This window comes from Saccopteryx bilineata, chromosome 10, assembly GCF_036850765.1.
Source record: "Saccopteryx bilineata isolate mSacBil1 chromosome 10, mSacBil1_pri_phased_curated, whole genome shotgun sequence".
In the NCBI taxonomy this organism is placed as follows: domain Eukaryota; kingdom Metazoa; phylum Chordata; class Mammalia; order Chiroptera; family Emballonuridae; genus Saccopteryx; species Saccopteryx bilineata.
This window is the reverse complement of record NC_089499.1, coordinates 53,620,214-53,644,434: the sequence shown is the minus strand read 5'-3', so window position 1 is coordinate 53,644,434 and position 24,221 is coordinate 53,620,214. Positions and strand designations below refer to the sequence as shown.

At 38.8% G+C, this 24,221-nt stretch overlaps 1 protein-coding gene across 3 annotated transcripts in view; it reads left to right on the top strand.

The window, feature by feature from the left end:
• Window positions 1-24,221, top strand: part of GRM7 (glutamate metabotropic receptor 7) — a 1,011,140-nt gene that overhangs the window by 533,436 nt on the left and 453,483 nt on the right. For all 3 annotated transcript variants that reach the window (XM_066245502.1, XM_066245501.1, XM_066245500.1), the window contains exons 3-4: window positions 4,079-4,220; window positions 14,923-15,077. In XM_066245502.1, the coding sequence (XP_066101599.1) occupies window positions 4,079-4,220; window positions 14,923-15,077 (297 nt within the window). The remainder of the gene's footprint in view (window positions 1-4,078; window positions 4,221-14,922; window positions 15,078-24,221) is intronic.

Here is a 24,221-nt window from a genome sequence, read left to right as displayed (position 1 = left end):
ATTGTTAATGACAGTGTTTTTAGTTTAAAAATCCAACTGTTCATTGCTGACATATAGGTAGATGAGTGATTTTTTTTATTTGTATTTATATCCTTCAGCCTTGCTTACCTCACTTTTTAGCCTAAGAGATTTGGGGCAGTCTCTCGGGGGCAGAAGCAGATTTCTACATTGACAATCCTGTCATCTACAAGTAGAGACACTTTCATTTTTTGTTTTGCAATCTGTATGCCTTTTGTTTCTTTTTCTTTCCTCATTCCTCTGACAAGTATGTCCAGTGCAATGTTCTAGAGGAGTGATAAAAGCGGACAATCTTGCCTTGCAGTTTCTTACTGTTAAGTATGATGCTTGCTGTAGGCTTTTTACAGATGCCTAATATTCGGTTAAGGAATTTCTCCCCTAATCCAAGTTTGCAGTTTTTATCATGAATGTATTGATATATTGAATTTGGTTAAGTGCTTTTTCTACATGTATTGAGGTGATCATTTTTTTAAATTTAGTCTGATTATTTTCAAGTTATAATTGATTTTTGAATAATAAATCAGCTATATATTCCTTGAATAAAATCTATTTTTTAATGATATAGTATCCTTTTTTATGTATTGCTGAATTTGTTTTGTAATTTTTATGAGGATTTTGCAAGTATGGTCATGAATAATATTAGTTTTTATTTTTTCTCCTTTTGTAATATTGTTGTCTGATTTAGCTATTAGGGTAACACTGACCTTATGAAATGAGTTTTTTCTCCCCTCTTCTATTTTTTGAAAGAGATTGTGGAGATTATATTTTATTTATTTATTTCCTGTGTGGTAGAATTCATCAATATAAACATCTGAGCCTGAATATTTCATTATGAGAGTTTTTTAAATTTTAACTGTGAATTTGCTCTTTTAGTATAAATAAGATTATTTAGGTTATCTGTTCTTCATTCAGTTTGGGTAGCTTGTGTCTTTCAAGAAATTCTTTCACTTCATTTAAGTTGCTGAATTTATTAGCATAAGGTTGTTTACAGTATGCTTTCTCTTATTTCTTAAAATAGAAGCTTACATTGCTCACTTTGGATTTCTTCTTTTCTAATATAATCATTTGATAGTATGTGCTTACCACTAAATACCACTTTAGCTATAATAGATGCATTTTAATATGTTGTACTTTCATTTTCATTTAATTAGAAATATTTTCTTAATTTTCCTTGACAGTTCCTCTTTGACTCATGGGTGATTTAGAACATTAGATCTAGGAGCTACTACTGAGCAAGAGGTAGAACTGTGGCAACTATATATATCAGTTACTTAGTAAACGGCTGCCTATTTTACTTTTTTGAAACAACAGTTTGTCCCTTGCACAAAAATTAATTCAAAATAGATCAAAGACTTAAATATAAGACTTGAAACTATAAATTACATAGAAAAAAACATAGGTACTAACTAAGCTCATGGACCTTGGCCATAAAGAACAATTTATGAATTTGACCCCAAAAGCAAGGGAAGTAAAAGCAAAAATAATTGAACGGGACTATATCAAACTAAAAATCTCCTGCACGGCAAAGGAAACTGACAACAAAACAAACAGACAGCCAACTAAATGGGAGATGATATTTGCAAACAACAGCTTTGATAAGAGGTTACTCTAAAAAATATATAAAGAACTCATAAAGCTCAGCAACAAACAAACAAACAAACAGTCCAATTAAAAAATGGGGAGAGGGCCCTGGCCGGTTGGCTCAGCGGTAGAGCGTTGGCCTGGCGTGCGGGGGACCCGGGTTCGATTCCTGGCCAGGGCACATAGGAGAAGTGCCCATTTGCTTCTCCATCCCCCAACCTCTCCTTCCTCTCTGTCTCTCTCTTCCCCTCCTGCAGCCAAGGCTCCATTGGAGCAAAGATGGCCGGTGCTGGGGATGGCTCCTTGGCCTCTGCCCCAGGAGCTAGAGTGGCTCTGGTCATGGCAGAGCAACGCCCCGGAGGGGCAGAGCATCGCCCCCTGGTGGGCAGAGCGTCGCCCCTGGTGGGCGTGCTGGGTGGATCCCGGTCGGGCGCATGTGGGAGTCTGTCTGACTGTCTCTCCCCGTTTCCAGCTTCAGAAAAATAAAAAAAATAAAAATAAAAAAAAATGGGGAGAGGACCTGAACAGACACTTCTCCCAAGAAGACATACTAATGGCCAACAGGTATATGAAAAGATGTTCATCTTCACTAGCTATTCGAGAAATGCAAATCAAAAGTACAATGAGATACCATGTCACGCCTGTTAGATTGGCTGTTTTATCAACAAGACAGATATTCAAGTGTTGGAAAGGCTTTGGAGAAAAAGGAACTCTCATTCACTGCTGGTGGGAATGCAAATTAGTACAACTATTATGGAAGAAAGTATGGTGGTTCCTCAAAAAATTAAACAATAGAACTACCGTATGACCCAGTGATCCCTCTGTTCAGTATTTATCCCTAAACTCAAAAACATTGGTATGTAAAGACATATGCACCCCATGTTCATCACAGCATTATCCACAGTGGCCAAGACATGGAAACAACCAAAGTGTCCCTTAATAGAGGATTAGATAAAAAAGATGTGGTACATATATACAATGGAAGTCACAAGAAACAATGAAATAGTGTCATTTACAAGAACATGAATGGGCCTTAAGAACATTATACTGAGTGAAATAAGTAAATCAGAAAAAGCTTAAGAACTGTATGACTTCACACATAGGTGGGATATAAAACTGAGACTATGGACATAGATAAAAGTGAAGTGGTTACCAGGGGGAAAGGAATGTAAGGGAGGGGGAAGGAGACTTGAGTCAATGGGGCGGGGTTGGGTGGAAGGGTATAAAGAGGGATAAATATAAGGTAACAGAAGAAGATTGAACTTTGAGTGATGGGTATACAACATAATCTACAATTCAGATGCTATAGAAATATTTCCCTGAAACCTATGTACTTTTATTTATCAATGTCACCCTGTTAAAGTTAATTTTCTAAATGAAGTTTAAAAATTAAAAAAAATTCTTGATGTCAATTAATATTATAACAGCTGTGAAATATTTTGGAATAAACTAATTTATTTATTTAATCCCCTTATCTTCTAATTAGCATAAAATGGGTAATAAATACTACCTTAAAATATTTTAAAGATGAGATAACTTGCATAGAACATTTGTGGCTTGGATACATAGTATATGGTAAATAAAAGTGTGTTACTGCCTGACCAGGTGGTGGCGTAGTGGATAAAGCGTTGGACTGGGATGCAGAGGACCCAGGTTCGAGAACTTGGGGTTGCCAGCTTGAGCGCAGGCTCATCTGGCTTGAGTAAAAAGCTCACCAGCTTGGACCCAAGGTCGCTGTCTCGAGCTAGGGGTTACTCAGTCTGCTGTAGCCCCCCGGTCAAGGCACATATGAAAAAGCAATCAATGAACAACTAAGGTGTCGCAACAGAAAACTGATGATTGATGCTTCTCATCTCTCTCCCTTCCTGTCTGTCTGTCCCTATCTATCCCTCTCTCTGACTCTCTCTCTGTCCCTGTAAAAAAAAAAAAAAAAAAGTGTGTAACTATGATTTATAATAGTTGTTGGTGGTGTTTTTTTCATTGTTTTATTTTTGAATTTATTTCATTGGTTTTGAACTCTAAAAGTTGAGATGAATATGAAGGAAAAAAGAATTAAGTCCTGGAATGCAAACTCTAGAAAAGTTATAGCAAAAACATAATCTTCACCTGTTCCTCTTATTATTTAAAAAAAAAAATTATTATAGTTTATTTATTGTAACTTTATTGTATGCTATCGCATTCATTTTAAAGACCTCCCACCCACATTGTCAACCTAAACCTACCAATGATTGGTATCCCTGGGCAGAATTAGCCAGTTGCAAGTGCATTACAAAGAGAATGAGGCTGAGCAATATCATGGATGGTGTACCAAGTATGAACATTAACTCAGGACTCAGCATAATATCTTAAGACTTCCTTATTCAGCAACATTCCCAAGAAAGTGCTGTGCTCAGATCTTAAAATCCCGAATTACTTTCCCTGATTTCTTTGGTATCTTTACAGGATCTTTATTGACACTCTGCTTTCTTTTCTTAAACAGGTGGGCTTTGCATTGCCCAGTCCGTGAGAATTCCCCAAGAGCGCAAAGACAGAACTATTGACTTTGACAGAATTATCAAACAGCTCCTGGATACCCCCAACTCCAGGGCCGTCGTGATTTTTGCCAACGATGAGGATATAAAGTAAGGATGACAGATAAAATCTGTTAATATGCATGTTGCAACTTCAGGAAACAAAGATCAGGATACTGGCAGAGAAAGGGAAAAGAAACAATCAAATCATTTTTTTTAGTTGAATTTATTTGGGTGACACAAGTTATCAAAATTTACAGGTTTCATGTGCCCAATTCTACAACACATCTCTGCACACTGTAGTGCAGGGGTCCCCAAACTACGGCCCGCGGGCCACATGCAGCACCCTGAGGCCATTTATCTGGCCCCTGCCACGCTTCCGGAAGGGGCACCTCTTCCATTGGTGGTCAGTGAGAGGAGCCTAGTTCCCATGGAAATACTGGTCAGTTTGTTGATTTAAATTTACTTGTTCTTTATTTTAAATATTGTATTTGTTCCCGTTTTGTTTTTTTACTTTAAAATAAGATATGTGCAGTGTGCATAGGGATTTGTTCATAGTTTTTTTTATAGTCCGACCCTCCAATGGTCTGAGGGACAGTGAACTGGCCCCCTGTGTAAAAAGTTTGGGGACCCCTGCTGTAGTGTGTTTACCCCCCAAGTCAAGTCTTCTTTCATCACTATTTATCCCCCCGTACCCTCTTCCACCCCCACCCTGGCAATCACCACACTGTTGTCCATGAGTTTCATCTTTTTTTGTCCTTTCTTGCTTAATCCTCTACTTCCCTCACCCAGCTGCTCTCACTCTGCCAACAGCTGATAGCCTGCTCTCTCTCTCTCTATGAGTCTGTCTCTATTTTGCTTGTTAGTTCATTTTGTTCATTGGACTACACATATGAATGATATTATATGGTACTTGTCTTTCTCCAACTGGCTTTTTTCATTTAGCCTAATTCTCTCCATCCATACTGTTGCAAAAGGTAAGATTTCCTTCTTTTTTATGGTTGAGTAGCATTCCATTATAAATGTATCATAGCTTTTTATCCACTCATCTGCTTATGAGCACTTGAGTTGCCTACAAGTCTTGACTATTGTAAATAATGCTACAATGTATATAGGGGAGTGTATTTCAAATTAACGTTTTAATTCTCTTTCAATAAATTCCCAAAGGTGGAATCACTGGGTCATAAGGCAGTTCCATTTTTCATTTTTTTTTAAATTTTTTATTAAAAGAAAATTTTATTTTTGATTTTTCCGAAGCCAGAAATGAGGAGGCAGTCAGACAGACTCCCGCATGCGCCCAACTGGGATCCACCCAGCACACCCACCAGGGGGCGATGCTCTGCCCATCTGGGGCGTCACTCTGTTGCGACCAGAGCCACTCTAGCGCCTGAGGCAGAGGCCACAGAGCCATCCTCAGCACCTGGGCCAACTTTGCTCCAATGGAGCCTCGGCTGCGCGAGAGGAAGGAGAGGGGGAGGGGTGGAGAAGCAGATAGGCGCCTCTCCTGTGTGCCCTTGTCGGGAATCGAACCCGGGACTCCTGCATGCCAAGCTGATGCTCTACCACTGAGCCAACCGGCCAGGGCCCCATTTTTAATTTTTGAGGAAACTTCGTACAGTTTTTCACAGTGGCTGCCTGCACCAGTCTGCATTCCACCAACAATGGACAGGGTTTATTTTTCTTCACACCCCTGCCAGCACTCGTTTGCTGATTTTTTGATGAGAGCCATTCTGACAGGTACGAGGTGACATCTCATTAGGATTTTAATTTGTATTTCTCTAATGATTAGTGATATTGAACATGTTTTCATATATCTAGTGACCATTTGTATGTCTTCTTGGAGAAGTGTCTATTCAGGTCCTTTGCCCATTTCTCAATTCAAAATATATTTGGTGTTGGTTAATAAGTTCCTTACAGATATTACTCCCTTATCAGATATATCAGCAAATATGTTCCCCTACTCAGTTGGTTATCTTTTCATTCACATAGTGGCAAAATGTGTTTGTGCCTTCTACCCAATTAGCATAATTATAGTGAAGCACAGAAGTTGCAGTGCATTGCTGACCTGTCCTGCGTTCTCCACCAATTAGCAAAATAATGTATTCAGTTACTTATAAAAAGAGAAAAACAGGCCCTGGCTGGTTGGCTCAGCGGTAGAGCATCAGCCTAGCATGCGGAGGACCCGGGTTCGATTCCCGGCCAGGGCACACAGGAGAGGCGCCCATTTGCTTCTCCACCCCTCCGCCGCACTTTCCTCTCTGTCTCTCTCTTCCCCTCCCGCAGCCAAGGCTCCATGCGGGAGTCTGTCTGACTGTCTCTCCCCGTTTCCAGCTTCAGAAAAATGAAAAAATGAAAAAAATAAAAAGAGAAAATCACTAGATCCTCTAAAGTTTCTTTTATTAAAAATATATCCAACTGTAACAGACTTTTATCCGAAGGATGATTGCCTTTAATGTGAAAAAAAAACTTCATAATTCTGGCTGCATCTCCACAGCCCTAGACTCAGTCTTCCAAGCCTCATTTGCTCCACCTCTGCTTCTCAGTCTGCTTGGTCCTCTCTCCTTGGTAATCTGGTCCTCCCTGTAGTAAGAAATCTGACTGTAGTCATGACTTTCCTTTCTTCTTCATTTGTGGTATCCTTGGCCAAGCCATGTAGGGCTAACCTCTAAAATGTTCTAGAACACAAATATCCCTTTCTTTCTTTTCTGACCACACTACCGTGGTCCAGAATCCTTATTTATTTATCTTCTTTAGAATAAAAGTAAGTATACCTAATTAAAAACTCAAAAACTGTAAAAAGATCTAGGTAACAGTACAACTCCGTCCATCCTGTTTCATAGCTGACAAGGTCTCTTTTCCAGACAAAATGTCCAGTTACCGGTTTCTTACACATCCTTCTAAAGTCAGTCTGCATCTACACAGGCTGCTGTGCTGTGCACACATCTCTGTCTGCTTCCGGCCACCTCTCCTGACCATTTATCGTGCCGGACACTGGTTTTCAGGACCTGCACAACATCTATTCATCCTGGGAGCAGTCGTGCATCATGATATTTTATATCTGCATTGCAATTTATCTACTGTTCCCTTATTGATTGGCATGTAAGTTTGATTACAAACTTTTGTAATTATCAATCATGCTACAATAAGCTTTTTTGTCACAAATCTGTGTGCACAAATATAAATATACACCTAACATACAATGTGTGATTATATAATTGATATAATACAAGTATGTAATAATATACAAATGTGCTATTTTATATGCTTCTAAATATTTATAAATACCTAGAAAAGATGTTTCCAAGACAAAGATAAAAAAATGTGAATATTGCCTCATGAAGTGGTTGTGCTGGTTATACTTCTGCCAATGTGAAAGAGTTGCGTTGGCTTTATCAAATCTTTGTCTTATTGTTAAAAGTATTATAGCACTAAATTTGAGAGTTAATATCTTTTCTTAAGGGTGAAGTTTAAGGTCCCAGCTCATTATCCCATCCTGCTTGGGTCACTGCAATGCCATCATGGTCAGCCTCCTGGTCTATGTCTCTGCTGTCCACGTGTCCCCTACAGGCCGCCTCGCAATCCATCTGCTTGCCAGTACGGAGCTCTGAGCACAGGCGGCAGGTCTGTTCAGTGGAAAGAGCATTAAACCTGAAGTTGAGATACCTGAAGTTTTCATGCTATTTAAATGAGCATCGTCTCATCTTGGGCAATTTCCCCATCCCCTGTTCTGCTTCCTAACTTCTTGAGGCCTCAGTTCTCCCATCAGTACAATGAAGATCTTTTTGAACTGTGTTTCCGGTGATCCTGCCCTGTCCTACTGCAGTCTTACTCTGCCCCACACTCCCTCAGGTTCCGTGCACTGCAGGCCTGGGGTCCAGTGTGGTTCCTCCCTCCCAGGTCTCTCTAGTTTCCTTCCACTTACCCAGAACACTTCTATTTCCTCAGTGCATCAGTCTAATGCCCTCTCTACTACTGCTTTCTGAACAATGTTGATTTCTCAGAACAATGCAGCTTTGGCAAATTCTTCATAGTTTATATCGCTGATGTCATTTTACAATGTGTAATTGTTTATTTAATGTTAGGCTATAAGCATCATTAGGCCAGAGATGATGCTTCTTTTTTCTCTTTATTCCAGCCTGTGCTACATTAATCTTCTAGAACCACTTCCAATTTTTCATATTTGTTACCAAAATTATTTTTTATTTACTTTATTTTTATATTGCAGTTTACATTTGTATTATTTTGTATTCGTTTAGAGTGGGTAAAAAACGTTGCAATACACATATTATCAACAGAATATTACTCAGCCATAAAAAAGAATGAAACCTTACCATTTGCAACATTATGGATGGACCTAGACGGTATTATGGTTAAGTATTATGAAATAAGTCAGAGAAAGACAAATACCATATGATTTCACTTACAATGTATAACCTAAAGAACAACAACAAAAATGAAAAAATAAAATAGAAACACACTCATAGACGCAGAGAATAGAATGACGGTTGCTAGAGGGGAGAAGGTTTAGAGGGCTGGGTGGAAAAGAAGGAATCAAGAAGTACTAACTGGTGGTTACAAAGTAGTCAAGGGGATGTAAAGTACAGCACAGGGAATATAGTCAACAATGATGTCTCTTTTGACTTTCTTTTATATCCTCAGTCCCTGTCACAGTGCTAACTTAGTACATAGGATATGTTCAATAAATGGCATTCAATGAATGAATAAAATACCTAGTGTAATGCCCACTATTTAATAATATAAATGCAGGCTTGCCTTTCTGACCTTCATGATGCTATAACATGTCGATCTATTTTAACATTTATACCTCATCTCCACTCACCCAATTCTCTGTCCCAAATCCATGACTCTGGTCCTCCAACATTTCCTAATTACTCTTGTTTGCTCATGGTTTTTCTTTTGTCCTTCTCTACCTTTTGAAAATATGCCTGTTCTTCAAGGTTTATTTTAAACATGCTCTTCTACATGGAAGCTGGGCTTTTTTAAGTGAGAGGAGGAGAGATAGTGAGACGGACTCTTACATGAGCCTCAACTGGGATCCACCCTACAACCCCGTCTTGGGCTGATGCTTAAATCAACCAAGCTATTTTTAGTGCCTGAGGCTGAGGCTCTTGGAGCAACTGAACTATCTTCAGCACCCAGGCCAAAGCTCAAACCAGTTGATCCACTGGCTGTGAGAGGGGAAGAGGAAGTGAAGGAGAAGAGGGAGGGGGGAGAAGCAGATATGTGCCCTGACCTGGGATCGAACCCAGGACATATACACGCTGGGCAGACACTCTATCTACTGTTCCAACCAGCCAGGGCTGGAAACTGTTTCTGATTACCCCTTAAATATATCAGTTTATCCTCATAAAATGCTGATAGTGTTGCTCTTAGGGGATTTTCTCCCATGCTGTGATTTAGTTAAATAAAAGGAATTTGTTTTCATAATATTATCCTGGTTTTTTGCTCCAGTTTTTTTTTTACCCTACTGATACCTGTCTTAATCATCTCATAAATCATTTTCATACCTATTTTACACATTTTAAAAATATGTACTACATTGATGAGGTGTGGCTCTGTGTATATTTTTAAATACATTGTGCCAAGCTCATAAAAGGTTTACTGCATATAGCAAAGGTGAGAAGTTGATTTTAATAGTCTTGTATTTCAGGTAGTGTGAGGTTTTCATTTGGGATATAAAAATGTATATAATCTTCTCAGTAGCTGTGCTCATTCCTTTTGTGTTGGAGTTTTATGTGTTTATTATTTCATACTGTAATTCATAGTAGTGGTAGCAGTAATAGCTCTTGAGCACAGAAATAGAATTCAATGCATATATAAGTTTCTTCCAAAACATGATCTTAAACACGCTGATGTCTGAAGAGTATTAATGACCTACAATGCTATGTTATTTCTGTCTTCAAGAAATTTACACTGTCGATGAGAACGTTTGAGATTTCTTAGAACATTAACTTCAAATACTTTGTCAGAGAATTATAGTGAAAAAACATTAACATCTAGATTTTGAAACTAAGATAGATTCTAAATCAGTCATGAGTACTAGTATTTTTTATTTTAGACAAAAATGTATCCTTTATCTTGAACAGTTTATTCTTATTATAAAATAATACATGGCTATTTTAAATTCATTAGAAAACATGGGGAAGTTTTTGCTATTGCTCTGATTATTTTTATTTTTTAGAATTTTTTATTGATGTGAGTGAGAGAGAAGAAAGGGGAGAGGGGTGAAAGGGGAAAGAGAGAAGCATCAACTCGTTGTTTTCTTAGTTGTGCACTCATTAAGTGCTTCTCAGTGCCCTGACTGGGGTTGAGCCGTGACCTGTGGTGCACCAGGTCGACACTTGATCCACTGAGTGACCTGACCAGGGCTGCTATTGCTCTTTAATAAAAGAAAGCCTTAAGTTCACTTTGCTTCCTAATTATCTAGAAAAATTAAATGCAAGAGATAATAATCCCAAACTATGACTTTCTGTAACCCCTATAAAATTTGCAGTCCCAACACTCAGAGATAACCACTAATAAAATTCTAAATGTTTGTAATAAATACATAAGTTTTCCCCAACAGAATCGGGATTGCATTGAATTTTATATTTTACTTTTTGCAATTCACATTCCATTTTTCATACCATAAGTACTTTAAAATGGTTTAATCTTAATAAATAACCCTGCACTTTCACATAATTATGTTAACGTGAATGTCCACCTTTTGTATTTACATCAGTTTCATCTTTCTTTCCATGTTTCAATTGGTTTCTCTCCACCTTTTCATCCCCACCAGCACCTCCTCAAGGGATGGTTGTGGTTCACAATAGATTGTATATTATACATCTTTTTTCTCACATATATGTATTTCAATTTATTTAAGATAAAAAATTAACCAGTTCTCCCCCAACACCCCCTGCCTTGGGCATCCTATTTTTCATGCTATCATATAATCCCATGCTTTTTTTCTTATTAATTAATTTTAATGGGGTGACATTGATCAATCAGGGTACATAGGTTCAGAGACAACATCTCCAGGTTATTTTGATATTTGATTATGTTGCATACCCATCACCCAAAGTCAGATTGTTTTCCATCACCTTCTATTTCATTTTCTTTGTGCCTCTCTCCTCCCCCCCCTTTTAACTGCATATATTTGCACAGAATAGAGGCAATTGTTGGCCACCTTTCATTATATAAGAATTGAACAGTTTTTTTGCAGTTTTTTTTTAATTTGACTTTTTTTTTCTCATACCTGTGGAAATTACCCTAGGTATATTTTTGGTTGCCTGCCATTCATCCTGTGGGTATCAATCATTGGCCAGTGGCCTGTTTAATGAACACGCAATCTTGACGCCTCTTTGATTATTCTCCTTGGGTAGATCAGTAGAGGTGGTACCTCTACATTAAATATAAACAACTGATTGTGGTTTATTTTTTTGAAAATAATAAATGTATATTTTTTAAATGTGACTACAACAATTTTGATGCAAAACATTGGTTTCCTGTCCCATTCCACTAAGCTTGGGTTCTGTTCTCTCGGAGCAACAATTTTAATTCTTTTAGCTCTTCCTTCAGGCCTCACCTGTAAAATGTACCTATAATATAACTTTTTAATTATTAAATTCAAATATTATCTATTAATTCATTATTTCATTAGGTAGAATTTGGCTCAATCAGCTCTCTCTTATCTTCCCAATATTGTTCTATCAGATGTCCTTTTAATATAAATCAGTGTTTATTGTCCATGCATAAGGTGATCTGTGAGTTTCATTACTTTTCTTAGGTACTTCCCTCCTGATATTCTCATTTTTCTTTTTCTTTGTTTTTCTCTTTTTAAAAATTTTTATTCATAGTTTATTTCCTCATTTTGCCAATGTCATCCTCCAATAACTAATAAAGTGCAAATTAAAGAAAAATGTTTTTGCCTTTATACTTAAAAATGTTGTTATTCTGACTCCACACTTATTTGGACATTAAGAATGTAAGGTCTGGACTCATATTTACATTTAAATACATAATAACTAGCACATAAATTATTACAGCAAATAGCTATGGTGACTCTTGAATTTCAGGGCTTGTAACTTGCAGGGAGCTAGAGGTTCTACTTTTGGATGAAAAAATCTATACTATTCACTGATTATGCTAATTTTATTTCTATTGGAATTCCTTATGTGTTACACATTAGAATTCTAGATTGTAAAATAATTTTTCCTCAAAATTTAGGAGATTGTGCTCCATTATCCATCTTTTTATTTTCTCTGCTTATTATTTCTCTGCATGTGTTCTGATTTTTCTCTTGAAAGCTTTTAAGAATATTCTCATGATTTTAAGAAATCGTTAATTTTATGAAATGCTGGATTTTTCTGCAATATTATGCTGGATGGCCCTTTTTAATATGGAAACTTGTATTTTCAATTTCTTGGATTTTTCTTTATTAAAATATTATTAAAAAACATTTCACTTTAATTTCTCTGTATATTGTTCTGGAAATGTTATTAGTTGTATGTATGATTTCCTAGACTCATTCTTTAAAACATTTATCTTTCACTAGCCCTGACCGGGTAGCTCAATTGGTTAGAACATCATCCCAATACTCCAGGGTTGCAGGTTCCATCCCCGGTCAGGGCACATGTAAGTATCAACCTTTGAATGCTTAAAAAAGACAACAACAGATTGATTTCTCTCTCTCTCTCTTCCTTTTTTTCTCTAAAATTAATGTTTAAAAAAAAACCTTAAAAATAAAACATTTATTTTTTTCTGTTTATGTATCTACCCTTTTGTTATGACTTCTTCCTGGAGAATTTTCTTCAGAACTTTCCTTTTATCTTATAACATAATTTTAATATCCTATTTCTTGGTTTTATATGTTTTTGATTATAGATAATTCTCATTTAATTGTATTTTTATATATATTTTCTCTGCTTCACCCACACTGTTTTCTTTCCTCCTTGTTTTTTGCTTTCTATTTTAAATGGGGGATTTTCCAAAATAATGGGTGATTTCTTGCAGTTCCCATTTGGGTAAAATACTAATAAATTCCATGGATGTGTCAGTTGATTGGGCTCCTGGTGGACTGGTCTAGCTTCATTATCTCTCTATGTCGATATCTAGGATCTCTTTCCCTGGGGTGGTTCAGATTTTTCCAGAAAAGCTGTTTTCTGCCAGGGGCAATACACCCTTGGGTTCCATAATTCTGTACAGTTAATAGAGGGTTCATCATTTCAATACTTAATGGTAACCTTAACTCCTTTCCCCCAACCTCACCATCTGATGTGTAACCCATCATTACTAAACCACATCCTTCTGTTCTTTGGGTGTTCACAACATCAGAACCTATTTCTTAAATTTTTATTAGAGAATTACCACTCCGTATCCAATATGGGAAGAGAAGAAAACATGGGTTTTTTTGGCCATTCTGTATACAACCTTTCAACTAATCCTACTGAATTTAGCCATGTAACTCTGGTAACTCCCTCCCTTGAACCTCCCTCCAAGTCCTGAGAGGCAAACAAGCCACTTCTCCTCTGATATTACCCACCAATGTCATTTTAGTTGTAACATCCTATTTTACAAATGTAGTTACTTCTTGTCTATTCTCTGATCTTCCAAAATATTATCATAATAACTTTTCCATGAATAACTAGTTTTATTTTATTATTTTATTTTTATTTATTTATTGTGTTTAATTCAGTGAGAGAAGGGGAAGCAGAGAGATAGATTCCCACATGCATCCCAACTGGGATCCACCTGGCAAGCCCACAAAGGGACAATGCTCTGCCCTTGTGGGGAGTTGTTCCTTTGCTCAGCAACCAAGCTTCTCTTCGCACTTGAGGCAGAGGCCAGGGAGGCATCCTCAGAGCCCCTGGCCAACTCGCTCCAGTCAAGCCATGGCTGCAGGAGGGGAGGGGAAGAGAGAGAGAGAGAAAGAGAAAGAGAGAAAAGCAAGAGGGGGAGGAGTGGAGAAGCAAGTGGGCGCTTCTCCTGAGTGCCCAGACTGGGAATCGAACCTAGGACTTCCACACACAGGACCTATGCTCTACCGTTAAGCCAACCAGCCAGGATCTTATTATTTTTTAATAAAAACTAGCTCTTTTACCATGACAAGTATATCTTTGTATTGTAAGTAACAAGGACAAAATTCTTTTGTGTATTAAAGTTAAATTCTATAAGTAAATGTTAAAAAATATAATTAATATTCAAATACCTTGATGCCCATATTATATATATAATGTATATATATGTACATATATATACATACATATATATACTATTTTTACTTATGAACATTGGTAGTACATTTTTCAAGCTTAACCTGGAGTTCTATTCATCTTAATCAATAATTTAAAACCCTCTAGACTGACATACTGCTTTCCAGAAATGGCATTACCACCAGCTGTGAGAGGGCTTGTTTCTCCAGCCCCTTGCCAAACTCTCAACACAAAATAAAACAAAACAAACATTTTGGCCAATACAAGAAGTGAACTTGGTCTCTTGTTCTAATTCACGTGTTCCTCCTTCCTAATGTATGTGTATGACCAGCTTGCTGGTCATTTATAGTTCTCCTTTTAATCTGTTGACTTTTGAGATGATTTGTTTAGTTTGCTCAAGCTGCTTTGATCATTTTCCTTATTAGTTTACAAAATCATCTTATAGATCAGGGATATAAATCTTTTGGCTTATGTTTTTGGCATGAAGTATTTACGCTTTGAAAAACAGTAGCTTGTTCTCCTTCGGCTTGATTCCTAATTTGCATCCATTCAACAAGTGCTCTTCATCATGATATGCCTTTTCGTATTCCTTTCTGCAGGCAGATCCTTGCAGCAGCCAAAAGAGCGGACCAAGTGGGCCATTTTCTTTGGGTGGGATCGGACAGCTGGGGATCCAAATTAAACCCACTGTACCAGCATGAAGATATTGCGGAAGGAGCCATCACCATTCAGCCCAAGCGAGCAACCGTGGAAGGTAGGGCTTTTGTCAGCTTATGATATGCTAAATAGTGGTGGGTGTTATTCGGAGTGTTTAAAGCATGTGTCTCTGAGAGCTTGGCATTCTTACAATTTATGTTCTTCTTTAATTTGAAAGAAAGAAAATTTTTTTTCTAACAGAAGATACTGTAAAGGAGGGAAACTCATCCATGGGTATCCTGCTTTGTGTGTCTTTTCTGAGGGGTTAGGTCTCCAAAGATTCCCTAAAACATGCCTGCACATTAAAAAGCACTCTATCCTCTCACTCAAAAAGAGATCAAATGTTTGCATTTCTTTCTATCTTTCTCCACTCTAGTCTAATGAATTATTCTCCCCAGATGGCTGCACGGTGTGTGTAGGCCCTTTCAAACAAGCTGGGTTGTGGTGCTCTCACTGTTGCCTTTTTGTGTTATCTGGGGACATAAAGATTTCACAAATCCCAATATGGAAGCTCTGCACTAATTTCATTCCCTGGGACAGGTCTGGAGCAGATCGCCTCTCTTACACCCCAGACCAATATATTTGCAGGTGAACACAGAGTACAGGATGATTTAACTATATCTACTCCTTTTTATTCAAAAACTTGATTGTCAGTGGTTGCCCTGTTCTTTGCTAAGCTGGTAAAACAAGATGAGGACAAAATCCTTACCCTCGAAGCTCACAGCCCTACACAAAGGTGTCAGAAAATAGTCCGTGACTGTGTAACATGTGAAACACACTAGCGCCTCATGGAATAGCTGCCCCAGGGCACAAAGGAGACCCTGTGGAAGCTTTTCTTGGGTGGTGATATCATTGGAGAAGTCTCCCAACAGGAAGCAAAACATAAAGGGATGACTTAGAACTTAGCAGGCAGGTAATGAGAAAAAGCCCCAGGAGAAGCTTCCGACCCAGGAGCCCGGAGCAGAGGAGTGAAGAAGTAGGACATACTGGGGTAATGGCAGATACTTTGCTCTGCAGCACAGTCCTGCAATGATAGTCATTCTAAAGTTCTTCTAGTTGTTTAAAAAGCCATTTTCTTTTTACAGGACATTGGGAAAACTCTTCCCTCTCCAAGAGTACCAGGTGATACACTATTTGACTGAATGACTCCTTTCTATCCTTTGAGTGTAATATCCTTGCAAGCCGTCTGTGCCCATTCCCTGGTCACTCCTGAGATAGGAGCCCTTTCTCTTGCCTCTATATTCCCTACTGTTGCAACACCCCTGTACTTGTCTCTGTCTGGAGGTGTACCTGTTGCACACCATGTTACCCTCAGCACCTAGGACCTAGCCTGATGGGGCAGATGCTCAAACGGGTTTTTAAGTGGTTGGATGCCTAAGTGGATGGAAGAATCATAGACCACATAGAACCTGGCACAAAACAAGGCTGAGAAGTGGGCCAGAGTTGGATTGTGAAGGGTCTTGAAAAACACACTATAAAATTTGTATTTTATTCTAACACTCTGAATAGCATCTGTGGGTATAAGTGGATGGGATCAGAGGGGGTAAGAAGGCTCACTCAGGTGATTCTGTGGAAGACTGACACATAAGAGTTGGGTGAGAATCTTAAAAGCAACGGAGTAAAGTGTCTCTATGACGTGCTCTCTTACTAAACTATAGATGCCACACAGACATGAATGCCCGTACTCCATGGTTATCAGCCCCAGTTTCAAGATATTTTAGGAAATTAGTATCTCAAAGTTTTTAGTAACTCTTGACACCCAATACATTTTCCACATCTATAGGGAGATGCACACAGTTATTCAGTCAGATGAAAAAACACACCCTGAATCTGCCAAAAAATAAAAATAAAAAGAGAGAAAAAGAGAAAAAAGGTGGTCACAGTCACTGAAATGGGAGAGAAATGTTATTGTCAATAAAAATATTACTGGATCACAATAGCGAAGATCTAGAAACATCCCAAGTGTCCATCAGTGGACGAGTGAATTAAAAAGCTTTGGTATATATATACTATGGAATACTACTCAGCCATAAGAAATGATGACATCGGATCATTTACAATAACATGGATGGACCTTGATAACATTATAGGGAGTGAAATAAGTAAATCAGAAAAAACTAAGAACTATATGAATCTATACATAGATGGGACATAAAAATGAGACTCAGAGACACGGACAAGAATGTGACAGTAACAGGGGGAGGAAAAGGGGGCAAGGAAGGAGAGAGATGGGGTGGGTGCAGGGAAGGGCACAAAGAAAACCAGATAGAAGGTGACGGAAGACAATTTGACTTTGGGTGATGGGTATGCAACATAATCAAATGTCAAAATAATCTGGAGATGTTTTCTCAGAACATATGTACCCTGTTTTATCAATGTCACCACATTAAAATTAATAAATTAAAAAAATATATATATATTACTGGAATGTATTGAAGCAGTAAATCTTCATGTAAAACTTTGCACTCCCATCTAGATAAAGTAATGACAGTGTTCATTTGACTGTTTGGAATTGCTGTGACTTCTACTAGCCATCTTTTCTTCTCTGTTGCTACAAAGTACAGGCAAGACTTGTTCACTCACAATGAAGGTGGAACATCAAAATTGTGACTATGCATTTACTGTGTCACACTCCTAAGAACATGAAAAAAATAATGCATTCCACTGAACCAAGGTTTCTGAACAAAGCTATGAAATATTTCAAGTGAAACCATAAGTGGACTATATTGTATATGGGCAAGTAAGCTTTTCTCTCTTTTCTATTTTTTTCCTTATTTTTCTCCTTTTTGTGGATATTTCATATTGAACTTTTTAATAGAGGTGAACATCACGCAAATGCTCATAATATTGCTACATCCCTTTATCTTTGTGTTATACAGTGCTGCACCTTCATATATAAATAAGAAAAAGCCAACCGATCATCAACTGTTGTTTTCTTTAGATCCATATTTTGAACATGTTCTGTAAACATTTGAAATTTTGACTGGTCTTTTTTGTGTCTGCCTGGATAATTAACAGTAAATTGCCTTAGGCCAAAGTGCTGGCAAATGCCTTTCCTCTGTGATAGCAGTGTTCATCTTCTTTTATCTTCTATCTGTATTTATTCTTCGTTTATAGAGAAAAGGCCCCTTGTGTTTGCTCGCCACGGATACTGTTTATTCCCCGTTCAGTTTGATGATGATAGGCACTGTGCCCGGCAAGGTCGGCTGCGGCCCTGCTGGCTGCCCGATGCTCATGGGGGACCTCAGAATGTCTCCAGAACTTGGCAGCTCTCCTCCAGCTCCGGAGCCAAAACCATTCTGTAATTTTTAGTGTTTCTGCATTGTCTGCTGAGCCAAGAGACCACTGGCACCTTCCTCTCTTCTGTTGCCCCATTAACCAGGACTCTCGGTTATCCTCTCTAGCCCCCAACAAGTCTACAGAGCAAAAAAAAAAAAAAAAAAAAAAAGCCCAAGTTGCCTTCAACTCTGTCCTCCAAAGCATGAGACTTCTCAAAGAGTAGGCTGTCCTGGGTGTCCTCTGATTACAGCCAGTGAGGGTCACGGGCCAGCATCTTTCATCTGTGCCATAATCACTAACATTAGGGAGCTAGTGTAACGAAGAGCGAATTTTAAAAGCGCACTATAATGGCTGCAACGATTGGTGATGATTTTCAAATGGGTCTGTAGAACAGCTTGGTTCCTGAACTAAGTCCACATTGTCTGTAGGAAAAAGACAAGGCGTGTTCTGAACCTGGCATACAAAGGTTGGTTATTTCATGCTGTTTTACTCAAGATTGACGTGAATGCTTTCTTTATTGTTCCTAAAACCAGAAGATCAAAGCTAAGAACTGAACCAAAATATTTCTGGCTCCAATTTAGATATGTCCTACTTTAGCCTTTCTTGATTACTTGGAATGTTCCACATGTCACAAGATTTTGTTAAGTGAATGTGAGAGAAACACCAAGAAAGAAAATATTGCCTCGAACCGCAATGCTATTTCTAAGCAATACGTATGTCTTTTAGACCTATAACCATATTGAAGAAGAGAGCAGTTAGAAGATCGCTATCCAATGTCATGACAGTTTCTTTCATTGGGTCTTTCATAAATGCTAATAAGGTCTAGCCGTGTATTAGGCACTGATTTAAACACTGAGATATGGCGGATGCCAATGTAGGCCAGGTCCCTGCTCTCATGAAGTTGCTGTCTTAGTGTGCAGGTGTCATATGATAAAGAAGAATATATAAATAAGGAGATACCATGTTGGATAATTACTCTAAAATATACTCCCTTAAAGACCAGCTTGTAAGTTACAAAGAGATATAGGAGGAAAAAGAGAGACTGGGCAGCAGGATCTAATGCAGCCAGACCACAGATTGGAGGATGTGGATGCAGGTCACTAGCTCAAGCCTCAGCAGCCTGCTCTGGATTCCCGGCACGTACATGTATCAGATCCTTTTAGTGCCTAAAAGCTACCAAGATTTCTCATTTCCCCTATTTCTTATCGATCTGGAAAATAAACTTTTTCTTCAAGATAGATCAAATCATTAATCTTTATAAAAAACTTTCTGCTTTTCCCAGAGTTAGTCTACGCTGCTAAACCAAACTCATTGCTCCCCAGTCCAAAATGTGCACACACCCACTTTCCAGCAAACATCAATCATACTCATGTCCGCATGCGGCACCCACAGCTAGATTCTGAACCTTAAGGGCAATGCCTAGAGCCTGTGGGTTGCCCGCGGTTTCCCATCTTTATTCCCACACCCTTGGCATTTACTAGAGGGCCTAACATGTGGTAAATTTTTTAAATGCTAAGCTTATCTTGTCTGTCAATTATATTTGAATGTATCTACATTACCTGAAAATGCAGAGGACTGCCTGCTTGTATGAATTTGAAGTTTTCTCAGATGGGAAAATTTTATTCATCCAAAATGTTTTGTCTCTCTGACTTTCTGTTCTAAGACATTTAATAGGAAGATGCACTTAAACATCCAATTCAGGATCTCACCAGAAATTTCACATGTGGGTTTGTATACCTTTCCTTTTCCTTCCCTTTAAATTGCTTCTTGCTGTCTTTGTTCATCTTAAATTTCTTATCAATTTAAAGGGACTTCCTGTGCAGGACTGGCTCAATAGCTCAATTAGGTGACTTGTTGAAATGTTACAAACATACAAAGAAAGCCTCAGCTGCCCTGGCCGGTGGCCTCAGCGGTAGAGTGTTGGCCCAGCGTGTGGATGTCCCAGGTTCTATTCCCGGCCAGGGCACACAGAAGAAACGCCCATCTGCTTCTCCATCCTTCCCCTTCTCCCTTCTCTCTATCTCTCTGTTCCCCTCCTGCAGTCAAGGCTCCATTGGAACAATGTTGGCCCAGGCGCTGAGGATGGCTCCACGGCCTCCGCCTCAGGGGTTAGAATGGCTCCGGGTGCAGCGGAGCAATGCCCCAGAGGGGCTGAGCATTGCCCCCCTAGTGGGCATGCTGGGTGGATCCCCATCGAGCGCATGTGGGAGTCTGTCTGTTTGCCTCCCCCTCCCCGCTTCCCACTTTGGAAAATAAAAAATAAAAGGAAAGGCTCAGCTCGGATTCCCCAGGAGGTAGAAAGTGCAGACAAGGCTGCGCTGTTAGTCTTAGATATTCCAGTGGGAATGTCCTTTACAGACTGTGTTGTCTCTACAAATCGAGTGGACTGACAAGGGAGGGAGAGCAGATTCGGTGGGGAACAATGTCTGCATGAAGAATTACAGCATTAAAAAAAAGAGAGAGAATGCTAGCATCTTATTTTTAATCTTGTGATGTTTAAACTTGAGATGATTGGTCTTCAGCTAGTGGTAAGAAATGTAAACAGATAAATCTGAGACCTGGATATCGAAGGAGATCCGAGAACAATTACTCTGAGTTGCTTTATAAGTAGACTGTCCCAGATTTTGAGCCATGCTGTCTCTTGTCTCAGGATAGATGCTGTCCTAACTAATTTCTCTTAACTGGCCTCCAATCATTTTATAACCATCAAAGATGTAAACTGACAAGAAAATATCTGTGCTGTTTGCAGATACACTGTGCGATGTACCAGTGATCAGCTACTAATCTGATCTCTGGTGTGTCCTGCTGGTTGAACTTCTGACTACTGAGATCTACCTATATTTTATGCTTATCTGGTCATTCCAGTAATATGTAGGGTTTACTGTAATTATTTAATGCAAGTATTATTTGTATAAACCAATGAATTGAGTGGAGAGAGAAAGAGAAAGAGATGCTACTTCAAAGTAAATAAATTTGAATTCTTTGGAAATATTTAGTAAAAGTTTGTCCCTATTAGTTGTGGGCAAGACAATAATAAATTTGGAGAGAAGTCATAAACACTAAAAAAGTACTGCAGTTAGGTTAATTTGCAACTATGGTTCAGCTTTCATTTTATCTTAAATACCACAAAAATAAATTTTATTATAGGTGATCTTTCTCAATATTATGACAAGGCGGCCAATCAGGTGATGCATTAGTTATAAAAAATACCTTCATTTCACATCAGAAAATTGACAAGTGACTGAATGTGTTTCTAATTTGAACTCAAATATCTAATGTAGTTATATATTTTTAATCATTTATTGCAAGGTGGAAGTTTTTGATTGACTTAATTTTGGGTCCCTGGATATTTAATTAGAAAGTTTCCAGTATACTTTTGTTTGGGCTTTCCTTTTCTAAGACTTCATTTTCTCACATGCCGGTGAAAGATTTCAGCTAGACTTACCACTAAGGTCCCTTGTCAGAGGGGCATTCTAAGAGTGATTATTATTGTATTTCTGCCTACCCAGCATCCATGCCCTCTTCTCATTGCAACTGCAGATCTTCACCCTGGGAACTCCACACTCTACTGTCAGCCCATGTGGTTCAGGAGGGACTGATTCAAACCCTTGGCCCTGGGCACAAGAGCTCATCTTATGTCACATCCTGGCCACCATGACGAATTTTTTTAGAGCTAGCACACCCATAGCAGACCATGGTTATGTTTTCTAATCCCTAAAAGTTTACTGAAACTTTTGAGAAGGAGGTGTGTAATTTCTCTCTCTCTCTCTCTCTCTCTCTCTCTCTCTCTCTCTCTCTCTTTCTCTTTCTCAAAGTTACTATTTTAGAAGGGTAACTCCAAGCTAGAACCCACCTTCATAGAAAGAGCCTGCATGAAAACATCAAAGACTTGAATGGTAGAGAGAAAGGCACCAAATCTAAAGACATCACTAATATTTCTGAGCCCTCCCCATCCTTACATCTGGGTCTGGACTTCTAATCTTTAGTAATGTACAGACTCCTGTTATTTGTATAAGATCCTTCAAAATGGGTTTCTGTACCATGCAGTTCAAGTGACCTAGCCCTTTGAGTACTATGAATGTTCCTCCTGACCATCCAGAGTACAATCAATTTATTTTTAAAATGTGTAAGGCAACATTTAAAGAAGGCAAATGTATGTTCTTCTTGTTTCCATAAATTGGTTATCAAACAAACATGATTTTAAGTTAATAAAACTGTAACTGTAACTAATTTCATTTTCTGGAAAACAAAAAAACAAAAAACAACTCACTCCTGGGGGTCAAGTGAGCATGAAAAAAACTCACTACTCAAAGGGTTAACAAATATGGGTGAATATGAGTATAAGCTTCTAAGCATTTTGTTCTTCCTTTTATCCTTTCTGAGTCACAGGCTATCCAAATGCTATGTTACAAAGATGTTCCTCTCTTCTTTTTTTCCCTTTGTTATCCCTCTGTCATGCAAACTATATATTCTCCAAGCCGCACCCTAAATCTGATTTGCTTTGTGATGAGCTCGTTCCCTCCACACTGAGATGTTCCCCGTTGTCTGTTCCCGGTATCACCTGCTCAGGTATATAATGTCTATTCTGCTTATGGAGCGTGTTTATGTGTACTCACTGATTCTGTTTCTATATCAGGGAACTACCAACTAGAATCTAAGTTATGAATTTAGATATACCTAGGAAACACAAAAGAATTGTTAGATCTCCCTCCAGAAAGCTAACTGTTTGATATTCAAACAGGCTCTTAAGAGAGGACTCCTGAACAAAAAAAAATAATAAAATGGTCCTGACCCAGGACAAAAGTCTTAGCTGTCAGAAGAAAGACACAAACTTTCTTCTTCCCAGGCCAATGTCCATTGAACTTGCACATGAATTCCACAGAAAACAGGCAGCCTATCCATAAAGATGAGTCTCAGTCAAGACAGACTAAGCTATTCTGTGGTAACAAATATGCTGTTGACACAAATATTGCTCCCCATGCACAGTCCGCTGTGGCTCCAGGTGTCGCTGCAGGGCAGTGGCCTTCTTGCACGTGCTTAGCTCCCAGGCCCTTTCTCTGTCATGTCACCTCAGTATCAATACATCCTGTGCAGTGCTTCCGAAAGGAAGAGAATGGCAAGTTCACATACAGTTTGTAAGTGCTTTTATCCGGAAGGGATACGCATTATTTCTACTCACTTCATTGGCCAAAGTTGATCAAAAGCTTTCACTGTGAGGGCACCAGTGCATGGAAAAAAGGAGCACTGACTGCTGGAACCCAAATCATGTCCCCCTCAACCCCAAACTCTTTGTCAGCTCTTAGGACAGTAAGAGCAACACTTTAGATCTTGCTAACAGCACAACTTGTAAAGAGAGTGGCGTTCTCCCCTCCTTCGCCCCAGACCTCTGAGCAGCTTTGAAACCATAAAAAGAACCCTTGACAACAGTGCAATGCAGGGGAATTGAGGGTCAGTACAAAACATGGTGCTTGGCAGAACCCTGGTTATGCCACTGTGCCCAGAAAATGCCCAGAGGAATATAGCAATATGTAGAAAATAGGAAGCCAGCCAGTAGTCTTGTTCAGAATAACGTATGTGATAACCTTACATAGACATTCTGCATGAGCCATGTGGAAAGTGTCGGTGGAGCATGGGGAAACATATTTCTCCCTGCAGGCTCTGGAACTTGGGGAAATCCCAGTTATTTCTATGAAAACACAGGCCAGTCTCTGTGACTGACACTCTTGACTGTTCACCCAACAGTCTTTCTCTTCCCCTTCTGTTCAGCAAACAGAAGCCTCTACCTGCTATGAAGGTTTCAAATGCCACATGTTTACTCAGCCAAACTTTCCTGCAGTTAGAGGATGAGCAGGTGACTTAATGCTGACCATTAGGACTCATGAGGTCATTTTCTGAAGGAGCTTCTAGGAAATATTTTTGTCCC